This window comes from Amblyraja radiata, chromosome 34, assembly GCF_010909765.2.
Source record: "Amblyraja radiata isolate CabotCenter1 chromosome 34, sAmbRad1.1.pri, whole genome shotgun sequence".
NCBI lineage: Eukaryota > Metazoa > Chordata > Chondrichthyes > Rajiformes > Rajidae > Amblyraja > Amblyraja radiata.
Genome location: NC_045989.1, coordinates 21,679,611 through 21,703,944, shown reverse-complemented (window position 1 = coordinate 21,703,944; position 24,334 = coordinate 21,679,611). Strand labels below are relative to the sequence as shown.

The 24,334-nt window shown below is 38.0% G+C and overlaps 1 protein-coding gene across 2 annotated transcripts; it reads right to left on the bottom strand.

Annotated features, from left to right (window-relative positions):
* Positions 1 to 445: 445 nt before the first annotated feature.
* Positions 446 to 24,166, bottom strand: cops2 (COP9 signalosome subunit 2). Of its 2 annotated transcripts, none has more exons than XM_033050333.1 (14): positions 24,017 to 24,166; positions 21,366 to 21,479; positions 19,468 to 19,545; positions 17,789 to 17,914; positions 13,332 to 13,421; positions 11,508 to 11,597; positions 11,327 to 11,404; positions 10,396 to 10,570; positions 8,711 to 8,889; positions 8,572 to 8,624; positions 7,073 to 7,170; positions 5,535 to 5,617; positions 4,228 to 4,286; positions 446 to 2,296 (listed from the first exon to the last, which is right to left on the bottom strand). In XM_033050333.1, the coding sequence occupies exons 1-14, from the start codon at positions 24,068 to 24,070 to the stop codon at positions 2,152 to 2,154; spliced, it is 1,422 nt and encodes a 473-aa protein (XP_032906224.1). In that variant the 5' UTR covers positions 24,071 to 24,166; the 3' UTR covers positions 446 to 2,151. The 2 variants fall into 2 exon arrangements, with proteins under 2 accessions (XP_032906224.1, XP_032906225.1); XM_033050334.1 differs by having other exon boundaries at positions 13,332 to 13,418.
* Positions 24,167 to 24,334: the final 168 nt, after the last annotated feature.

The following is a 24,334-nucleotide window of genomic DNA, read 5'->3' as shown; positions in this document are numbered from 1 at the left end:
GTTTAGGATAATCTTGAGTCCTGAGGTGTTATTAAAACCCCAACTTGTTCCTTCACTCTCATAGCGCTAATGCCAAGAGACTGGGACGGAGTCTGACGGCAGAATCATGCATTCAGTCTTTCTTCGGGAAAGGACATTCGGAGGCTGTTGATTTCATCTCCATCTCTCCTACTTTAAAAGTTACCTGAAGCTGTTGCTTTTCCCCATTCCTTCTGCAAAGTTCCATTTCATTTTTTGTGTGGAAATTCTCACTTAGGTGAACCAAAGGCTGCAAGCCGGCAAATGACCCCAAAACCATTTGCACGGTTTTGATTTAATGAAAGGCATTCTCTTTAATGAAAAGCAAATCATTGGAAATTAAGTTGAGTTTCTCATGTTAAGCCCACGACATCCTCATTATATAATTAGCTGGAAAACTATTAATGCAAAGCTAAACATTCAATATAAAATTATAAATTTTAATGTTGCTGAAAATACTCGAAAATAAGCTTTCAGCTTGGGCATTTTCTTTTTGGTTGTAAATGATAAATTAAACCTTTTAAATACAAAATATAAATGTAGAGCCCAAGATCTGGAATGCGCAGATCATTCTAGGTCAGTAGTCTGCTGTCTTTATAGAAAGTTCTCTCAAGCATGTTATGAAATACATCACGTATAATAAATCCATTCGCAAATTCACCACATCATATATAAACTATCTGAATTTGTAATCATGTACATTTATCTTCCGTTAAATTAATTAGAACAGGAATGCCAATTGCATAACCAAAATTAACAGTAGCATACATCATGCTTAGCACAGTTCAACGTTAAAGGTAAAACTTTGCTGTAGAAAAGGACTCCTTATTTTAAATAGGTCAAAGCATGCAATGGAAATAATGAAATGTTTAGGAAAGAAATTAAAAATGGATGAGAAAATAAAAAAAATAAGATAATTCTTCAGCTGAGACAAACAACCAAGAAATAAATGGCCATGTTGAGATTTTTAACCCAATAACTCAGGCAACAATGTTAACTAGAAAACATGGAAGAACTGAAAATGTGTTCACCACATCTGGGGTAACAACATGTTGAGTACTGAACAATTGAGATAATTTGTTTATTTTTCTGATTTAACGGTATAAGACATTAAAAACAAAGCCATTCTTAATATCCAAAATTAAAGTGCTGTATTTTGACTAATCACACAGGCAGCACCCTCAAGAATAATTGCAGTCAAACAGCCTCAGCCAATTAAAGCTTTGCACAGGTTGAACGAACTATGGCACACAAAACCACCAAGTCTTGTATATGTCAGAAGGTAAACTACTAAATGATGTGCTTTCAATTATATGTACTCGAGTTAGTTAACAGACTACTTCGAAACGAGACCAAAATTGTAAACTTAAGTTATTGTTCTCTTGACAAACCTCTCTGTCTTGTCTGAATGAATGAATGCTCGAGTTCACAATATATGCAGATCTACCGGGGCCAAAGAGATGGAATATGCACATGGTTTTCATATGAATTGTTGAGAGAAAAAAAAACAAATGGAAGCACTCCAAAATTACAGCATTTCCCATTTCTGAGCTGTATTTTATTTTGCTGCTTTAAACCTGACGTGACAGTATGCCACAGAAGGAGGTTCCTGTCTATTTTTTTTACTACACTGCAGGTACAGAAAACTCATGGGCCACATAACTTAAAAGTTGACATGACACTTTGCAGAAAGACGCAAACATGCCAAATCGTACATGAAAGAATGCATCTTCAAAAACTAGTACGCATATCAAATTATTGCAAGTTTTGTTTTAACATTTCAGTGAGTTTTTTTTTTGTTTAAACTGATAAAATACTTAGATGTCAAAGTGAAGAGTCTGTTTTTGAAATTATGACACAAACAGCTCTGTGATCGTCAATTCCCTTACGATGGAGGGCACAATGTCGAGACATCATAAATCCTGCAGCAGTTTGGCTTTCTTCACATTAAAGCTGTGGTCTTGGGACAAATGCAGCAACAAAACACAAACCAGTTGATCAAAAAGCACTTCTGCCTATGCTCTGGTGGTTTTCAGGGCCAACCAACAGCAGCAGTTCAGCCATTCTCAGTTTTTAAAGGTTTACATCACTGCATCTTTTCCATATCGCATTAATGTAGAAGCTTAACTTGCATCAAGCCAGTTTGCTGACAACTGCTTGGTTGAGTGTATTAAGCTGATTGGTCCATTTATCTAATGCAGTATATCGGGCGCCTCCTCTCTTCTGATGATCTAATTCAAGAAGTTGGTTGACCTGGTCAATCCGCCCATGAATAGTGCTGCAAGTGGAGCAAAACATTTGCTTCAGTAGGTTGAATAGAAAGTTTTCAATATCGTCTCATTTACTGTTCAACACAGAATGCAGAATGTTCCAATAACGTTAATATATTGAAGTAACTGCGCCATTTAATTCATTTTAAATTAGGTAAATCTCATGCCAATAGTTAATCGAAGTTCAGAACCGGCATGGAGGAGGGACAAGGATGGTAATGGAAGCGAACCACGGATGATCAGAGGTTGGAAAGTTGGTCAAAAAGAAAAAAGGGAAAAAAGGAATTTCTTCATTTCTTTCAAATGAAAAAAATCTCACGAAAGATTTAAGAGGATGAAATCAGACAGTGCCTTTGAGGAATATAAAGAAAGGAGGAATGAAATCTATCGGACAATTTCAATGGCCAAAAAGGGCCATAAAAAGTCTTTAGATTTTTATATACATACATTAAAAACAAGAGTGTAGAAAAGAACTGTAGATGCTGGTTTAAAACGAAGGTAGACACAAAATGCTGGAGTAACTCAGCGGAACAGGCAGCATCTCTGGAGAGAAGGAATGGGTGACATTTCTGGTCGAGACACTTCTTCAGACTTCAAAAACAAGAGTGTATCTGGGAGACGGTAGGAGTGCTCAAAGATCAGGAAGGGAATTTGTATTTGGAGTCTGGGAATGTATGTGAGGTACTAAATGAGAACTTTGCATCTGTTTTCAACAAGGAGGACATGGAGGACAGTGAGATCAGTGTGGAGAATACTCATATGCAACGGAAGTTTGAAATTAAGAGACTGGTGGTGTTGGGGCTTTTGAAGAGTGTTAAGATGGATAAATCCCAAGAACCTGATGAGCTTTATCCCAGGTTATTGAAAGTGGCAAGAGAGGAGATTGTGAGAGCCTTGACGTATATTTTTGCAGCTTCTCTAGTTACAGGTGAGATCCCTGGGGACCAGGAAGTAGCTAAAGTTGTTTCTACTTCCAAAGGGAAGTAGAGAGAATCCAGGGAATTATATGCCAGAGGCCCTCAAATCAGTGGTAAGCAACCCATAGGAGAAGATTCTCCGAGACAACATTTACCCCCATTTGGAAGAGAATGGGAGAATTAGGGACAATCAACATGGCTTTGTACATGTCGGGTTGTGTCTTACTAACTTGATCAAGTTTTCTTTGAAGATGTGAGGAGGGTGATAAATAAGGGTAGGCAGTGGATGTTTTGCATAGGCATATGGATATGCAGGAAATGAAGGGATAGGGAAGCAGATAAGAGTTGGTCTTGGCATCATGTGCAGCACAGAAATTGTGGGCCGAAGGGCCTTTTCTTGTGTTGTACTGTTCTATTTTTAAGCAATGAAGGTGATAATAAAATGTAACTAATTTATGAAACAGGACATATCTTTGTTCCTTTGCTGCAACTGATGAATCTGGCAATATTGCACCAACTCAAGACATTCAATTGAAATACATCTACTTCAAGAAGGGTCAAAACACAAAGTGCTGGAGATCCAGCAGGTCAGGTAGCATATTTGGGGGAAATGGAAAGAAGGTATTTCAGGCTAGGACCCTTATAGAGTTCATAGGAGTACGTCGAGGGAAAGTTGGAAAAGAAAGGTGGGGATGGAGCAAAGCCTGGTAAGTGCTTGGTGGATTCAGGTAGGGGAGGGTGTTGATCGGCAGGTGAGTGGAGTGAGTGACAAATGTTAGAGGTGAAAAGGAGACAAAGGATAATGAGAGAAGACATGTGAAATGGAATGCCAGATGGAGGAATGAGGGTGGAAGGAGATAGGATAGACTTGGGGATGATAGATGAGTGTATGAAAGAGGGGAAGGGAACTGGGTGATGAAGGGTCTTTGATTATGGGGGGGAGGGGGGGAGGTGTATCGGGGTGTAGGATTGCCTGGTTAGTGAATTCAATGTTCATTGCATTGGATTGTAAGGGTACTTACTTGTCCAGTATGCACTGCACCAACAAGCTCTCTACATCTCCTACATCTATGTTCAACTCCTACGGCAAAAATACGATTGATTTAACAAACTAACAAATTATTGGTTGAATTTCATATAACCATTTACAATCCCATCTCCCAAACTATCCAATGTCTCAAGGGTATGAGGTGATTCAGACACACTAGTCATTGTGGACAGCCATCAGTTCTAAATGGGGAGGCTGATTTTGGAAATGTTCTCAATTACTCGATGATTCAATTTGCTGTTTTACCAACATCCATCACAATGGACCACAAAATTACCAATTCAAATTCCCATTTAAAATAAGGGGGCAGTTTATAATTCAATGTGGCCTATTTTTTCTGAACACATGACCAAAACATCAATGATGATTATAACAGCAGTTTGGGAATAGACAGTATTGAAATTTGGTAACTGAATATTAAGCATGAAAATGTTAAAGATTATATGACTAGAGGCAGTCTCTGTGTTGCAAAATCATTTATTTCTTAAACTTATCTAAATCTTAAAATCTTTTCTAAACTTATAAGAGGCGAGACACTGGCGCAGTGGTCGAGTTGCTGCCTTATAGCGCCAGAGACCCGGGTTCGATCCTAACAACAGGTGCTGGCTGTACAGAGTTTGTACGTTCTCCCCATGACCCTATGGGTTTTCCCCGGGTGCTCCAGTTTTCTTCCATATTCCAAAAATGTGCGGGTTTGTCGGTTATTTGGCTTCTATAAATTGTCCCTTGTGTATGGGAATGAATTAGTTTATAGGTGTTCGATGGTTAGCATAGACTCTGTGGGCCGAAGGGCCTGTTTCCACACCGTGTATCTGAACTCTAAACAAAATAAGAATTTTGTTGTTCTGTTCCTGCTACACATGAAATTAAACACTCTTGTCTGTGGTACTTAGAGCCAGGGATATTATGTACCTATCTCTGATGTTAACATTCTATGACACAATGCAGACCCAGTGGGCCAAAGGGCCTGTTTCCACGCTGTACCCCTAAACTAAACTAAAGGCATTCACAACCCAAACTTTTCCAAAGTCACAAATGAAGTAAAACAGTGTGTCGGAGAGGATCACAGAAACAGCCGTGAAGGTAAGAGCTGTCACCAACCAGCCTCATGACTGAGTCACTCAGTCAGCAAGTGAGTGTGCTCAGTGATCTCGGCTCCACTCATCTCCTCTCCTCTCCCCTCCCTCCCCCCCCCCCCCCCCACTCATTTGTTGTGGATTTTCACATTTACCAAATGAGTGTTGATAAAAGCTGACAAATATTAACTGTAAAATAACTCACCTTTGAAATAAATGGTATATGTATTCTAGTGTAAGGCTTTATTAATTTTATCAAGACTTGGGTTCTGATGTTCCTCAATAGTTCTGTGGGAAGGTAAAATCCATCAAGAGGAAAAAAAAGTTAAATAATACCTGGGTAATACAGTCTCACCAAATATAGTGCAGGATACTGGTATTTGAGCTGCACGTTATATAGTATTAGGTTTAACCAAAGCACACACAAAATGGCAATATTTTTCCCCTCCATAATAAACATGCAAGATAATATTCTTCATCATTGTTGCGTGGAGATTTTATGGTTAAGGCAGCTGAATAAATAATGGGAGAATGTATTAAACGTGAATAATACTAGAGAAGTAGTGTGAAAATACTAAATCCAATAATTTTATGGCTACTTGATAAGAAACAAATACTACTAACTAATTGTGGGATAGTTATTAATGACGGAACAATTCACAAACACTGGTAATCTGAAATGTCGGCTATTTTTTTTGTAGCAACACGAAGGATAGGCAGCATCTTTAGGAAGTCAATCATTCAGCTTGTTTACCCACTGTTGGTTCTGTTCCCAACATATCCTGTTGTAGTTGTAATATTTCAATTGATGACCTGATTAAATAAAAATATAGAATATACACTGATGATCTTCATCTGTGTTCTTACATTTTAGAGTGTTTTGGATTTTAAATGTTTGGTCAAAGTGAATCTATAATTTAAAATCCAAAACACAAATCCTTCATCTCGGTGTTTAATTTCATTTCAAACACTGGAATTATGGAAGTAACATTTTTAAAGGACGAAACAAAGTGCTGGAGTAACTGCGGCTCAGGCAGCATCTCTGGAGGACATGAATCTGTAACGTTTCGGGTCTTCAACATGATTTTAACACTAATCATTTGGATATGAAATAGAAACTAGTTTAACTGCTACCAACTAGCTTTCCAGAATAATCATGAACGGATCCAGTATTATAGTTTTGCAGAGAACACACTTCCTTGAATTTGAACTTTGGAAATTGGTGCAACAATTGTGCACCTGCTGTACCCCACAAACTGGAGTTTTTAACACTTAGAAACTGCAGGAAACTCTATAATATCCATATTAGCTCTCTCCGGTCTAGTGGGATAAATTTGTTAACAATTATTCTATATACACATATCACCTGTACTGTAGGATAAGAAAGCAGAATGAATTGTGCAATTGTAAAGCTTTTAGGACCTTATACAACTGATTAGTTAACATGGTTTTGTTCAGATGTATGCAAACATATGATATTTTATTAGCCAAGAAAATAACGTGATTTTTTAAAATATAGGCAATATCAAACCGTGGAACAATGAAATATTTTAATGCCTTCAGAAATATCATCAGTACATTTCATTCTTTACATTCATGCAACATGGTGCCTTTGCAATTACAACTGTTGAAATATGTCCAAAAACATAATGTGAAGGAAGACAGTTTAGACTTTGAGTATATGTTTTTGAAATACATGCACACTAACACGCGAGATAATAAGTTGTAATAGGCGACCCATACCTTCTATGTGCTCTCTTATAAAGGGATCATCCATGATGTTACTGTGATTGGTTTTCAGAATCTTCTCAAATTCAGTGATGTCATTATTTTGATAGGCACTGAGGAAAAATATACATTGATTTCAATTCTCTTCAAACATTGGTTTTCTGAACAACTCTATTTTTCCAAAATCAAAAGTAATAAAAATAATCTATGATTCTATTATAGTAAAAAGCACATATTTGCTTATTTAAATTACCTTTGCCTGTTAAAATTGAGAATATCCGAAAATTTACAGTATCTGGAATTAATCTGTTTTATAGTGCAGGCAAAATATCATTTGTAAATACCAGAGTTTGAGTAGAAATCAGATTCTCCCTCATATAAATTACTTAAAACAAAAACAAAAAAAATCTTTCAATCAATCTCCTTACGAGAGTAACCCCAACAGTCGTCATTACAGCCGAGTTGTACGTTAACAAAATAAACTTGTTGATTTTAAACAACTGCACTGCCTTTAAATTAATGGTTGCATTCAGAACAATATGGTACACTGTTCCTGGTTGACTTTATACCAATATCTTGGGCTTAGAAACATCCAGCGAGTGGTCCTTCCTCACTTGGCACCAAGTTCATGATGCCCAGAAGCATCCTCAATCATCTCACCAATCCATGCTCTGATGTTAATGCTTGAAAATATGTATTTTTCAAACTACATCATACTCACTTTTTAAACTAGAAAAAAACCATATACAGTTCCACCACAGATTTTCAGGCAACTGATGGTCCGGCACTTCCTTTAATCTGGACACAATTATGAGAGCGTACTTGAAATCCCCCCCAGAAGTGGCACCGGCACCTGTGCCAGATGAGGTGGTCAATCTTGACCTCATTGGGACTTCCGCAGCTGGACTTCTGATCGGCAGGTTGAATTCATCCCCAGGAGTCAGGAAACTGGAACTGTGTCCGGGCCGGAGCCAGCGGATCCGTTCCCATTGCCAACCAAGGCTGATAATGGGGCCGGTATCTCGGCCGCCCAGCAGCCTAGGTGGATCATTCTGGTACCATTAGAGTTCTGTCAGAGGTCGTGACCTCTGTTGGTCTGGCAAAATGGGTGATCCAGCAAGGTTCTGGAACCAAGGAGGCTGGAAAATCGGTAGTGGACCTGTTCTAAATTGTTTATTACATGAAGTCTCAATGATTTTGGCTTGCAAATCGAACACAGTACTCAGGAAAATGAAGGTAGACAAAAGTGCTGGAGAAACTCAGCGGGTGCGGCAGCATCTATGAAGCGAAGGAAACGTTTCGGGCCGAAACCCTTCTTCAGACTGGGTTTGAACCAGTTTGACCAGTCTGAAGAAGGGTCTCGGCCCGAAACGTTGCCTATTTCCTTCGCTCCATAGATGCTGCTGCCCCCGCTGAGTTTCTCCAGCACTTTTGTCTACCTTCGATTTTCCAGCATCTGCAGTTCCTTCTTAAACACTCAGGAAAGTGACACATTTATGCACAGTTTGACTTACCTTACTAAATTTGTCATTGCAAGTATCTCTGGGTCATTTTTGTAGGGTTTGGCCTGATGAAAATAGAATAAATAAGTACTGTGATAAAATGCTGCACCAAAGTTCAAGACTCTGACTGAAATCTAATTTATCACTTTACCTCCTGAGAATCAAAGGGATTAATTCCTGACTTCATCAGCATGTTAGCCAATACCAAGTATTTCAGGCAAGTGGTACGTCTAGGGCTTCCCGATTCATCATAATTCTTGAATGCTTCAAAGAAGTCGGTGTGGGCCTTTTCAAACTCTCCTTCTCTTAAGTGCATTTTACCTCCACATTCTGCAATAAATTATAGACACACTTTCAAAAAACAGGCGGAAATTGGCATCCAGACATGGATTTGAAATTCGCGTTCTAGAAATATATAGTTATAACAAAATCGGTAGTATGCAGTACAGTAGATGGGTTGCAAGGACTTTTGGAATTGGTCAATTTTCAACATCCAAGCCCGGTTTGCAAAATCCACTCTTTTAAACTGATATACCACCAACCAAGAATGGTGGTAGACTGGTTCAAAGAATGGATTAAGGACAGAAAGCGTGCGCAAATTAAGCCCCAAAATGGCAATCCATATATATATATATTCAAAAATAATTAAGGTCTGGTTATACCTCAGAAATCACAGACCAGATGATGCCCACAAGACAAAGAAAGGCAACGCTGTTCTTTCCTTGACCAGAAGCCAGAGATTTCAATATTCCTATCAATTTCCCATTCAAAATAGTGAACCCACTCCACTCGATTAAGAAGTAAGAATTACAAACCTGTTTTAAACAGTCATGGGTTAACACATCAGCCTTTCATTACAAAGACATATTATGGAAACATCCCTATTAGTTAGCATTAACAAAGAAATTATCAACGAGTAACCTTTTTCACAACATAAGACAATCATCATGTTCCATTACTTAATTCTCAGAGATATATATCTGCAAATTGGCCGATAACAGGAAATTTACATTTGGGGATGAGAACATTTCATTCAGTATTTAACTTTAAGCATCCTCAATGTTCTGCTTTTTACAACAAAGAGAATGATAGGTCAGTTTAAATATACTTTCATTCCAGCACCGAAATGTAACAAGTGATCATATGTGTTTAATATTCCAGTGATAATAAATTGACACTTTGCCTCCTCTTCCCATTCCCACACTGACCTTTCTCCACTGTCAGAGTGAGGTTAAAAGCAAATTGGTGGAACAGCACCTCAGATTTTGCGTGGGCAGCTTACACCCCAGCGGTATGGATTTTGATTTCTCCAACTTCAAGTAACCCTTGTATCCCCCTCTCCCCCACCCTAGTTGCGTACTAGCTTCTCTGTCGTTCTGCTGAGTTTCACTGATTGCATCACTAGTTATCACCTTCTCCACAGACAGCAGTGGACCATTGTGGGCTCCATCTTTCCTTGATCATCGTTTCTGGCTTTGACTCGTCCTTTTGCATACCTTTTATTCATTTGTTCCATGCACCTTTTCATTTCTCACATTTCCCACTCCCCCGACTCTCAGTCTGATGAAGGGTCTCGACCTGAAACGTCACCTATTCCTTTTCTCCAGAGATACTGCTTGACCCGCTGAGTTACTCCAGCTTTTTGTGTCTATCTTCGTTGACATATTATCTAACTGTACTAAAACTTCACAAAGGAACAAGCAAAGATGGAAATATTTGCAGAAGTACTATTTAACTGAACATTAACAGTTCTTGCTTTTGCAACATTTAAAAGTCCAGAAAACCTTGAAACAAAATCACAGTAATTCTCAAAAATTCTGTTGTGTGAACACTCACCTCTAATGACACCCATGATAAGTGGATGAGGAATAGCAGATTTAATGTGCAAGGACTGCTCATATAGTGCTTTTAATTTCTTATTATTCTTTTGTGCGGTATACATTTGGATCTCCAGAGCATAAATTTCTAAAAGTTGTGTCCCTTTCTTCAAATCGTCCTCACCATCATCAGTCTATGAAATAATAAAATACATTTGGGCCACAAGAACATAAAAAGACAGCAGGAGTAGATCACCTTGACCCTGGTGCAATATGATTATAGTGGATCTTTCAAAAATATATCTACTTCCTCTTGAAATATCTCCAATACTAGCTTCCACAACTCTCTAGAGAAGTTTAAAAAAAATCAAGATTCCTGTACTACTATCAGGTCTCCCCTCAACCTCCAGAGATCTAATTAGATAGGACAATTCTCTCATCCCTTAAATTAGTTTGGTATTGTTATGAACTTTATCCAAAGCCAGTATATTGTTTTGGACAGGACAGCAAATCTGTGCACAAATCTCGCTGTGTTCCATCAGTAAGAAGCCTTTGGAGGGATACGTGTTAAATGTGGGCAAAGTACACAATGCAAATTGAGTTGGCATGGACAAGTTGGGTTGAAGGGCCTGTTTCTGTGCCGTTCAGCTCTATGACTCATTGCTGTTTCAGAGAACTTGCCAAACGCTGATTGACTCCACGGGCCTTTAAAAGTTGTTAAATGCTTACAGGCATTGCCGTCGTCATAACCAATGTCTTGTTTAGACCGTCACTAACATTTGTGACACTTTTGAGGCAATATGTCTGACCCTATTGTCCCAGATCATCGGAGTTTTACTGTTGGGTAAATCTTGCATAGGCAACATCACAAGGTTATTCCCAACTAAACCCTGTTATATAATCTGTATGTTGATGCATTAACAATATTTTTCCAAGTAAAATCAGAATACCTGGCATGACTGGTGGAGTTGGCGTAATATTTTCTGTAATTTCCCAAACTCTTCTCTTTCCAAATATAGCTTGCCAAGCTGAAAACAAATATACGGTAATCAATTGAGCATCATTCACAATAGTTATCAAGGGCTGGATGGTAAGCTGGTCAGAATGCAATTCAACAAATAGAAGGATTACCTTTGTGTTTGTCTTAAACCATAATCGGTCATTTTTTGCATCTTTTAATGCTTCAAGGGTAGTTTCATAAAATTCTTGCAATAAGTCCATCTGAAAAATAAACATGCAAAGAGTTGCAATTCCCCCCAGTGTGGCTTTTTGAAGTATCCACTTTAAAGTATTGAGAGTGATTCGATTTGGACCACAAGCAGAAATCTGAAAAATTTGCAACCAGAAGAATGGTGCTGGCTCGAAGAGCCGAATGGCCTACTCCTGCACCTATTGTCTATTATTATTATTATTATGAATGGATCAGATGTTTACATTGGGTCTATAAAACTGGTCATTATTAATATTAAGGAATAAAATGAAAAGGGGCCATTCCTTCCTCAACCCAATTCAAGGTGTTATACTGGACCTGAAGCTATCTTATATTTGGTGCCCTTACCCCTTTATCCACCATACATATCAAAATTTTTTGGGCACAGTTTATTTTTACATCTACAGGCCGTCCCCAGGTAATAAAAAGGTTCCGTATTTACAGACATACACAAGACAATTTCAGTCATAAAAGACACAACAATCACACGATACCGTAACTATTGTAATGTATGGTGTTTGTTTATTATTTTGTTTATTATTTATTTATGTTTTTTGGTTACTTCATACATATTACTTGTAAGTGTATATCAGTTGTATGTATATATATGTTTGTATGCATCTCTAAAAATTGTCTGGGGTATTATTAATATTAATTAATTAATTATTAAATATGGAAGAAGGGTTTAGGGAGAAGGGGTGAGATTAAATAAGTTATTCTTCTTCTCACTCCTTTTCGAGCTTGTAAAGAAAAAGTGTTGGACATTTAAATTTTGCTTTATGCTTTTTATTCCTTTGCAAATATTGCCTGGAATGTCCAATTGTTTGACTATTTCGATTTTGTTGTTATTTATTCCTATTTATGTCTTTACTTGTTCGGAACAAATAAACAAATAAGTAAATAAATAAATTAAAAGCACGCAAGAATGATAAGAACCATTACTAAAAAGAGAGAGAGAGAGAGAGAGAGAGAGAGCGAGAGAGAGAGGGAGAGAGAAAAAGAGAATATATATATAGGTGTCCACAAGTCAGGTGTTTGTGACCTGGGGAAGGCCTGTATTGACATTATTCAGTGTTATTCACTGCCATTCCAAAGTTTTGCAAAATTAATCCCAAACTCAGCAGCCACAGACAGTTTGCTTTCCATGATCATAGAAGTATGGTCGTGAGGTTGAAGGAGCACTAAATTTCATTTGTTTTAAGTTATGAACAATTTACTTCTGACTTTAATATTAACCAGCTTTCTCAACAGTAGAAAATTATTTTTATTCAGTTTAGATCTGAATAATTTGACACTGAACCAAAGACATTGTTTGAAGAGCCAGTGTTTCCTGCAAAATATACTGAAGTACAATGGGTCTCAAAAGCAGAAATTAAAGCCTACAGAATATTACTTTAGTTAATTTGTTTCAATCATTTAGTTTTCTATATTAACAACAATTTTATAAGTACATAACTATGGGACCAGAGGTCTTGAGGCTTCCTCAACAACTCAAATCTTAGAAATTAAACATGATTTACATTACTTTGAAATGGTAGAAAGATCAAATGTGCTTACAATCCTGCCATTGCCATAAGTCTATACCTGTACTTACTGCCAGGTTAATTAGATGACTGATACCAGATTGAAGTAACTGATTTACTTAACCACTTCACCACCCGCACCAGCAAAAGCAAACAGCAAGCACTGATGTTACAGTTTCGTCACATCTATCCATCCTGACATTATGCAAATCTTTTTCTGACCTTTGATTCAGCTTCCCCGCCAAAGCAAGCTTTCAGGTCCGTTTCTGCGATTCCCCCGCTGCTACCCTGCCTCTTCATCGACTTCTGCTGCTTGACCAAGGTAGTTGCAACAGGTTCCAGAGAGGGCAGGTAAGGTGGGGGAAAAAAAGGGAAGGGTAAGGAGGAGATAGAAATAAAAATATGAAAAGGACAGAAAGATGTTAAAATGGGAAGAAAAAGTAATGTGGCAAAAAAAAAGAAAAATAATTCAAGAAAACGGGTTCAGAGGGGGAAGACATCACATTAAAATCAACACAAGATCAGAAACAAAAATGAAAAAGCAAATATAACATAAAAGCAGGCAAAACAAAGAGAAATAAGACTGGAATAAAATATATTAAAGATTTCTAGACTGCTTCCCTATTATCATTTTCTCTCCTATTCCTACTTGGGAACACCAAATGGATGTTTCTAACTTCCTCATCAAGGCAAGTTATGAAACTTGGAGTTTTGTGGAGGAAAAGGGCCGATGGGAATTTTTGTGGGTGTGTTAAATAAACAAGGCAAAAAATAAAAATACAGGACACCCATTCTACCTCAATCTAATACACTTCAAATGAAACCAGTTTCATGCTGTCAAATAGTGCATGTATTAAGCAGGAGTATCGATTGCAGTGGGGGAAACCCTACAGTAGATGCAGAGATTTAGAACATTTGGATTGGAAGCTATTATTTTTCCTCTGGTGGCTATAGAAAAAAAAGCCACCAAGAGCAACTTTTCTAAAGAGGAAAACCACACTCTACAGTACCACCACATTTGCAGAGAACTGAAATCTCACCGTCTTTCACAGTTCACGATTAAAGCTGTTCCCATTACATTATTTTCAGTTGGTGCAGTGGTCAGGAATTAACTGGCAACTTTTTTTTTACATTTCCCGTTACAGATCATTGGTGGTGGCCTGTTCTGTACATCATGATTTTGCAATAAGTTTAATAAATGCCCATGAACACGTCAGATTCAACCTTTGTGCAAATCCAACCTCATTCACTATGACGAGTGTTGCAATGTACAGAAACACATGGAAACTAACAACTGGGGTGGGAGGGTGCTTGCTTCAAAGGTCCAAATTCTACCTGTCAAGACTCCGTCATAGGATTCTCACCAGATTCAGCTGATTTACATTTTATTCAGGTACTTGAACAGTTATTCAAGCATGATATTTGGGGGGGGGGGGGGGGGGGGGAAAGAGTGTTATGGGCAGTCACTTTTTCAGGAGGAGACATTTAAAGTGGACGCTGCCCAACCTACATGGATACAAATAATGTAACAGCACCAAAGTACAGAGGAGATCTCCTGGTTCCTTGGATATTTCTCCCTCTATTTCACATATAACTGATGTTTGCACAACTTGCTCTAAAATATAAGCAGCTCCACATCTTCCTCTATTACATATGACTGTATTAAAAGTGTGGCTTTGGCTATAAACTATGCAAAATAATCTTTTCCTTTCCATACATAAACTTTGCCTGTTAGTCAGAAGAGGAGGACTGCAAAGTTGGAACTTGAACTCAAGAATCACTAAAGACAAAGACATTAGTTATCTTTTGAAACCTTCATGCAAAAAGTATTACAGAAAGATCAAGTTTGTGAATCTCTGGAACATACAATATAGCAGATTCTAAGAGGCATAACACAGAAGAGTTGGCATTCCAGTGGCAAACTGAAGTGCTTAATTAATACTAAATTCTCATGCTTGCCTTTATCGGTGACACATTGCAGAAGATCAAAATAAACACAATGGGACATGCATTTACTATGCTAAACAGAAGGCATACCAAAATTCAAGGACACAAGTAGGATTTGGTTTAATTAGGTAAATTAAGCTGTCAATCTGCTTTTAATATTTGAGGAAATTAAACATATAATTGAACGATGACCCTGCCACAGGGTCTCCTGCTGAAAGGTGGGATTATAGCTCTTCTTTGACTGGCATAGACACGATGGGCTAAGTGGCTTTCACAGTGTAAATTTTCTGATTCATGCTCTTGATGTAGCATCCTCCAGACCTTCACCTAAATTTCTACTCTTTCGGAGAGTCAATGGACTAAATGCTGCCATACATCACTGATGACCATACCTATGTGTGCATGTGTTCCAGCAAGTCATCACGGAACAGCAATCGTACAATAATATCCTGACAGAAGAAAGGCATTGGGGTATTCTAACAAAAAATAAGTTCAGCCACTTAAACTTTCTGCCCATTTTCAAACAATCTTAAACAAGGTTTAATCTGTTAAATACATAAAGAGAATGTGTTCCGATTAAAGAGACACATTTTAAATGGTCAGAGCAACTACTCTCCATCTTGAGACATGGGACATCACCTCAACCTTTTTGATAAGTAACATTAGCTTAGAGATCATGTTCAATTGTTTGCATGATGTACTGATGGCCGAACAAAACAACAAGGAGCAAAAGATAAAAAAGTCAACTGCTGATGTATTTCAGTGGCAGGTGCAAGTGTTATTTGATGATTAAACTCAGTTTTCTGATTTTAAGAAAGGTGACTTGGAAAGTACAAATTTACATGCATCAAATGTCAAAGAGAATAATCCCAAGCAGCAAACAGAAACACTTGTTAGCACATTCACTGGTTGGATCCCGCAGCATACAAATGTCATGTGAAATTTAATCACACTATTACATTCTTGGCTTTCGATGAGACTTAAAATCCTGACACAAAATGCTCACATCACATAAACCTCATCTTCAGTGGCTGCATCGCTCCAAAGCCTGGTACAGATTCATCCCAGCACACTCAGGTTAAACTATACTGTTAGCATCTGAATGCCCTTTCTAAAACCAAATTTTCTCTTCATCAACCATCTCTCTCATACTTGCAACATGGATCCTTATCCATACTTTTGCTGACTCCTCTATGAACTATTCCAGTGTTCACCTGGCTAATCGACCTAACACATGGATTCATCCACATGTAAAATGTTCAGCTTAATGGCCCGATCGACATTAACTACTAGAGTCCAAGTTATAACCAGCATCACCATTATTTTGTTGCACGGCCTCATCCTTCCCCGGAACGCTGCATTCTTGCCTCTTGTCGATTTGTGACTCCTTCGAACCCACTATATGGCTTCAGCAGGTTTGTATTCCACTGCATTCAAAAATGTAGGTACCAAATTCATGTCTCTTTATTCATCCTTTCTAATCCAATACCCATTTGTTTTTCAGTCTATTAGTATCTAGCCTTGGTACTGATGTTTCTCAAGTTATTCTTCTGTGCAGTGCCTCATATCCAGCATGTTTTTTCACTCCAAGTTATTGAATACAAGGTTTAATTTCTTTATTTGACCGTTCATGCACATTCTGCAAGTCATAAACAGTAAGAACCAGAAGCTTTTTCTTCTTGTCTAAACAACTTTAAATTGTGTCCTCTCTGTTTCTCACAATCTAGCGTTAGTCATCCACTACTTGCTTGCCAGCCTTACAGACTCAACATTAAAATGTATTTATGAATATTTACACTTTCACACTTCTTGAAGTATGGATTTAAGGTTTGGGTTTGACAAGCAGCATATTTACATTCTGCTATTTTTTTCCTCTCTCTACAACATTGTTACAGCTGTGGATTTACTTAACTATTGACAGAGTTCTTTCACTGCCACCCGCTGTTTGAACACTGAACCAGGCTGTTTCTTCCAGCACAGTCCTGGGCACAGTCTTCTCCAGGGAAGCTGGCTTCCAGTACACTGATGTGGCCTTGGGCAAGTGATCAGCTGTGCTGTCAGAACAGCATTGATAACGAGAGCCCCCAATTGACATTCACAAACATTCAAAATCACTTCTTAAATATAAGAAGTAAAATCATGTACATATGTTTAAAAGTAATTAAATTCTAAATCTTTCTCCTGCAGTCAATTTCTCCCATGCACTTCAATGGGCCAGAAGGTAGGCACAAAATGCCAGAGTAACACAGTGGGACAGGCAGCATCTCTGGAGAGAAGGAATTGGTGACATTTCGGGTCGAGACCCATCTTCACCTATTCACAGAAACATCACCTATTCCTTTTCTACAGAGATGCTGCCTGTCCCACTGAGTTACTCCAGTACTTTGTGTCTATCTTCGGTGTAACCTGAATCTGCAGTTCCTTCCTACACATTTCATCTGCTTGATGGGCCAGCTTTGGTTGTGCCAGAAAACCCTGGTGTGGATTCATCAATCACATTTCCCAGCGTGGGAGACGTTCACAGGTTTGTGCTGACCTATTATAATGTAGTCACCAGTTTAGTGTTCGTGAGTTCCACTCGCACTCAACTGAGCAGAAGGGTACACTTCCCAGTTATATCAATCATAGGTTCATCTGTCAAGAGGTCCACCTTGATTTCACTGGAATATTACCCCATTATGAAATGATAAGTTAATAACAAAGTTCTTTTCAGATGAATTTTAAAAGCATACCTGTTTAGAAGTGGATATATAATCAAGGATGGAGTTGATTGATTTCTCCGAATAATTTCTTGTAACTGCACTCCTGATGTATGTTAACAGCTGCTTATATCTGTTCATCATTTCTGGATAGTTACCCTGTGGATTAAGCCCCAATTATCTTCTATTTGTGTCTTTAATTGACCATATTTATAATTAAACATTTAGAATTAATAAAGAGTTGAACATGTACGAAGAAACGTCTCATCAAAAGCACTCTATTAAAGTCAAAATCTGGGATCTGGGCACCAATGGCATGGCCTGTGTTTCACGCTTATCTCTAACTGCCCTTTAAAAGTGACAGTAAGCTGCCTTCTTGAACCACTGCAATCTTTCCAGTGAGGGTATTCCCATGGGTGCTGTTGAAAAGCAAGATCTGGGATTTAGGCCCAGTGATATAAATGGATGTATTTCCCAGTCAAAAAGGCATGAGACATAGAGAGGACCTGGTATGGTGGCGCTAGCCTGGACACACTGCTATTAGAACAGTACAGCACAATAACAAGCCTCATGACCCTACTTAATGTGCAGGTTTGGGAGATGCTGTTGAAGGAATCTTGGTAGGTAAGTGTAGTGCATTCTGTAGACAGTACATATTACAACCACAATGAGAAAAGCTAACTGATCTGTCCTCTCACCTGCTAGAGAACAGTCCAGACTTCCATCAACCTCATTGGAGAACTTGGTACTATCATTAATAGGACTTTAGCTTGTACTAAATGTTATATCCTCTATCATGTATCTGTACACTGTGGACGGCTTGATTGTAATTATGTATAGTCTTTTCTCTGACTGGACAGCACCGCAACAAAACGTTTTTCACTGTGCCTTGGTATACGTGACAATAATAAACTAAACTGAAAAGGAATGAATGTTTAGGGTGGTGGATGGGATGCCAATCATGAGGGCTTAAAGTTTCTTAAGCAGTGGAACTGAATGGGTTGAATTGTTTTGAGGTGTTAGGAAGCGAGTCATTCACTGCAGGACAAGCAACCCGTGAAATGCTCCTGTAGTTACAGTATTTAAATGGAAGACCCAGTTCCGTTTCTGGACAATAGTCACCCCCCCTGTATTGACAAAATAATAATATTTAGCAAATACATCTCTCATTTACTTCTCTTTGAAATTCAAAAATATTCTTCTTTACAAAGCATAAGCACTTGAACATGCATCTTTTTCCCCACGATAGGAAAAAAGTAAAATACTGGAGGGCATAACTTTAAAGTGAAGGGAGCAAAGTTTAAAGGAGATGTGTGGGGCAAGATTTTTTTCCCCCACAGAGGGTAGTGGGTGCCTGGAACTGGATGCAGTGGGTGGTGGTTAAAGCAGACACTTTAGTGGCATTTGAAAGACTTTTGGATGGGCATATGGATATGTGGGGATATGGGGAAAGCAGGAACAGGGTACTGATTTTAGATGATCAGCCATGATCATATTGAATGGCGGTGCTGGCTCGAAGGGCCGAATGGCTTACTCCTGCACCTGTTTTTCTATGTAGGGAATGGAGGGATGTGGGGTATATGCAGGTAGATAAGTGATGGTCTTGGCATCATGTTCACCACAGACATTGTGGGGTGAAGGGCCTATTCTTGTGCTGTACTGTTCTATGTACCATGTTCTATGTTAAAATAGTATTCTATGCGTATTCTTACCAGCTTAAAGTTGATTTTAATCATCTGTTTGAGTGCTTTAAATCCCCATTCTCCCTTTTCACCTTCCAGTTCCAATACCTGTGCAGAAAAAAAAAAGTTTAGCCTATTAAGTCACATGGGATCTGTGGCGAGTTGGATACAAAATTGGCACGGTCAAAGAAGATAGAGTGTAGTGGTGGAGGAATGGTCTTTTGACTGGTGACAAATAAATATTCATGACCAGTAAGTCTCGTGAATTTCATGCATGGGCGAATCATTTAAGAAATTGTCAACAGAAACTGCACTTTCATATCTTCATTAAATAAGAATCATAATTTTGTAACCTGCAAAAAAAAACTAAAGAGCAGAAACTGGAACGATATTAACATTTCACACACAGGTTCCTCCAAAACAAATCTAATATGACAGTGATCATAAATTACAAATGTAGGGAAATTACCTAAATGAGATAAAATCCTATTTACTAGATTATATTTTGAATTATCAATTATGGAGTCTGTGTACTGTTCTTTACTAAATGTATAAATTAAGAGTAACATTTACGTCAGATCAATTCATTTCGAATGTGTACTCACTACTGATTTCCCAACTGGGTAGAGTAAATTTAAATTCTAGCTGCCATGTATTTAACTATGACTCAGAGATAAATGTCCAGTGGGATGTACATGAAAAAATATACTAAATTACACAAATCAGAGGAGGGGAATGGCAGTCACGAGAAGATTGGTAAAAGACTGCAAGAGCATGGGCTGATAGTTGACCGATGCAGCTTAATATAGAAAAATAACTTATTTAAAAAAATACAATAATAGGGAAAAGAAAGCAATGCTATTATTTAATAGGGACAAGAGGGATTTAGGTATGCAAATTTACAACTCATTTTAATAGAATCAGATATAGAGTCTGTTCAATAAAGAGAAACACAATTTGATTTATGTCTAGTGGTATAGAATATAAAATAAATTACACGATCTGGGTGCTAAGAGTTAGTTGAAGGACGGCACAGTGGTACAGCGGTAAAGTTGCTGCCTTACAGCGACAGCAACAGAGACCCGGGTTCGATCCTGACTACGGGTGCTGTCTGTATGGTATTTGTACGTTCTCCCTATGACTGTGTGGGTTTTCTCCGGGTGCTCCTGTTTCCTCCCATATTCCAGAGATGTACAGTTTTGTAGGTTAACTGGCTTTGTAAATTGTCCCTAACATGTGGAACAGTGCTGGTATACACGGTGATCACTGGTCAGTGCGGACGGTGGGCCGCAGGGCCTGTTTACACACTATCTCTCTAATGTCTACAAGCATATTGCAAATTTTGGACATCTCATTATTCTAGGGACATAAAAACAAACACAAATATTCAAGCTTAGTTCTTATCAACATTACATGTATTTGCAAATCCAGTGTTATTTTTTCCATTAAAGCAAATAAAGTAGAGACCCAATGGATTTTAAGATGACAGAGTGGCAATAAACCAAATAATGATAGATTGCAGAAACTGGTTGGTGAAAGGGTCACAAAATTAATGTATAAATTCAAGATAATAAAAATGACAATGAAAATAAAATATAGAAATACTAATCATAAACTATTTGAACAAATTTGTTCAACTGCCTTTTTTCCCCAGATACATCTAATTCTCCACAAAATAATTGAACAAAGGATTATTCCTTTGTTTCCCATAAAACAATGAAATGAAATCACTAAAATGTCTCATACAAAATAGATCAGTGCAGATCTGATCACTCAAATAACCCATTTCTGTGCTGTGACATTGTACAATTTCAGAATGATAGAACTATCTTTGCTCAACAGGTACATAAAATTATCACCCTTAGCATTTGATAATATAGTCGAAATGCTCGCTTGGATTAGAATGTAAATTCCTATAAATATTTTACCTTCTGGAAGCTACAAAGCGCTGCTTTAGGATCATCCTCCTTCAACGCTTTGGAATTGTAGTACTGATTTTCCAAATCCACATTTGGCTCAGAGTTGCTGTCTTCAGAATATTCCTGATATTTAAAAAAAAGGAATAATTCATGTCCAACCAAAATATTTGGAAAACCATTTTGAGATTAGAGCATGTGAAATAACTAACTGTAAATAACTATAAATTGACTCCTTATGACGAAGTGTTATAACTAACAGCTCTCTGCTTCAACATTCAAACAAGTTAGGATTACAATTTTAGACTCAAAATGCTGGAGTAAATCAGCGGGTTCTGGAGAAAAGGGATAGATGACGTTTTTGCGGTCGAGACCCTTCATCAGACCCAAAGGGCCGAAGCGACGTGGACGTCAAAAGTTACTACTCTTAAAGAATATCTTAATGTTATCATCAGACTTGTCCCAAAACGTCACCTATTCCCTTTCTCTAGAGATGCTGCCTGACCAGCTGAGTTACTCCAGCATTTTGTAAGCACCGATAGGCGACTATTTGCATACTTTGGGTATGTAAGCAAAGAATTTCACAGTGACTTTGTCACATGTGACAATAAAGTATTAAATTAAATTAAATTCAATTCATTTTGTTCAAGAAGGAATTGCAGATGCTGGAAAATCGAAGGTAGACAAAAATGCTGGAGAAACTCAACGGGTGCGGCAGCATCTATGGAGCGAAGGAAATAGGCAACGTTTCGGGCCGAAACCTTTCTTCAGACTGAAGAAGGGTTTTGGCCCGAAACATTGCCTTTTTCCTTCGCTCCATAGATGCTGCCGCACCCGCTGAGTTTCTCCAGCATTTTTGTCTACCTTCAATTCATTTTGTGTCTATTTTAGGTGTAAACCAGCATCTGCAGTTCCTTGCAATTTTCTTCAGTGTATGCATAGTATCGTGGAAATGGATTTTGCAAGAAAGTATATTCATCTGATGACACTAGAAAGTGAAAATAGAAAGATAACAGAACCACCAATGAATAATAACTACATAGTACCTTTACTGATTTAGCTTCCTGAAACTGCACATTGATTAATAATTAAAATAAATTTGCCAACTAATGAGTGAAAGGTATTCCGTTCAAATAAAGAATGGATGAAAGAACATTAGTTATAATCCTTGGTAAAAGAACCCCTGGTGAAATGCATAAAATGAAATACTGGCAGTTCCTTGAAAAATTTGCATTATTACACAACAAAACCTAGAATACAATTTTTTCGCCCCAGATATTCACATAGAAGCCAATTTAAAAAATATCCTTCAAACAAACAATTAATCTTTTGAAATGAGGGGCACAGAGACTGGGATGTCAAAATGACTACATTCTAAGAGTATCTTATGAAAATTGTATCTGCAGCAAATTTCATAGATTGTACCGGTTTTGGATTAAACATTTGATTCGACCAAACTGTGACACTATTGCATGTTTACTAAATTTTACACCCTCAATATCATGGAAAGTGTATCCTGAATTAGGACTTTCAAAACTTATCTATATATACATAAGGTGAATTGTGACAGTGGTGATTTCAACAGATTATGTCATAAACAATAATCTCCATCAATGGATTAACTACTAAATTGCTTTGCTGTCAATAATGCTTGCACAATCCTAGTTTGAGTACATTTCCCTAAAATTCAATGACAGTCGATAGCGTATTAACACTGTTCAAATTCATTAAGATTCATTTTCATAAATCTGACTACTATTATTTTGCAAAACGATCAATTCTATGAAGGCAAAAAGCACTTGATTTAAATTGAAATTATAAAAACATTGAAAGGTTATAAAAAAGTTCAATTTGACATAATTTTGATTAACTGCTTAATTTTGATTTCAAAAGAATATGTGATAATACATATAAGTAACAGACAAATACACATTTTGATAAATATGACAAAATGTACCGAATGCATGTATGACAGAGAGCTACAGTTTCAAAACATTACAGACTAACACCAATAGCTTAGTTATTATTACAATTTCAGTATGTATTCAGAGATTGTTGTCGTACATTATTTATGTTAAGGCAAATTAGGAGGCCCTAAATGAGATGGCATTGGCGATTCACAATTTTCGTACTAGAACCAATATGAATGGAACTAATGACAATTGTACAAGACACAGTACATTCAGGTAGATTGAGGCCCTAGATCAACTGACACGTTGAAACTCACAATTTTCGTACTGGAACCTACATAATTAGAATTAATAGCAATCATACAAGAGACACTGTGAGATAATTTTGAAGTATTGGGTCTCTTGAAACAAGAATAGGCCCAATCTATTTCGGCCTAACCTGGCGGGCTAGGCCCGTCTCACAAGGTTACCAGATATCTGGGAATCAGCAACTAAAACACCACCCGGAATAGTATGGATTTGAAAGAAATGATAGGCAGATCAACCTCAGCTGCGTTTTAATTCGTACTGAGATTCCGCCTGCAGGTAGTAAGGTTGAAATGTTGGAGCTCGGTCTCACACACACAGCAGCCACAGCTCCTGCTGCAGGAGGAAGGAGAAAACCGGCCTCTCCACTCTCAGCCGCCAGGAACTACCTCCAAAAGAAAACGAGATCTAATTCTACGCGGTAAACCGCGGACACTAGAGCCATACCAAGTCGTAGTCCTCCTCATCATCGCACATAAAGTCATCCTCCATGTCAGACATCTTGGGAGTAGTTTGGCGTGTGTGAGTGCGCTCCCCTCACCATCCCCCCCCCGGCACCGACCGGGGGAAGCTGCTGCCTGTGACACCCGCCCTAGCAACCCGGCGGAAGCGGGGCCTGTGCTGGGCTTCTGAGGGGGAAATGTTAAACAATAACAACAATATGCAAAGGGCGGCGGACGGAGTTTAGCGCAGTGGGTTTATGTTTATGGTTACTGTTCCTGAATACTCAGTCTGAAGAAGGGTCCCGACCCGAAATGACGCCCA

Bases quoted from the DNA above. Each gene is read 5' to 3' on its own strand.
- cops2 (XM_033050333.1), bottom strand. From the start codon at position 24,070: ATGTCTGACATGGAGGATGACTTTATGTGCGATGATGAGGAGGACTAC. The intron at 21,480-24,016 runs GTATGGCTCTAG...TTTAAATATCAG, and splicing joins ATGAGGAGGACTACGACTTG to GAATATTCTGAAGACAGCAA. The intron at 10,571-11,326 runs GTATTCTGATTT...ATTATTTCATAG, and splicing joins AACTCCACCAGTCATGCCAG to ACTGATGATGGTGAGGACGA.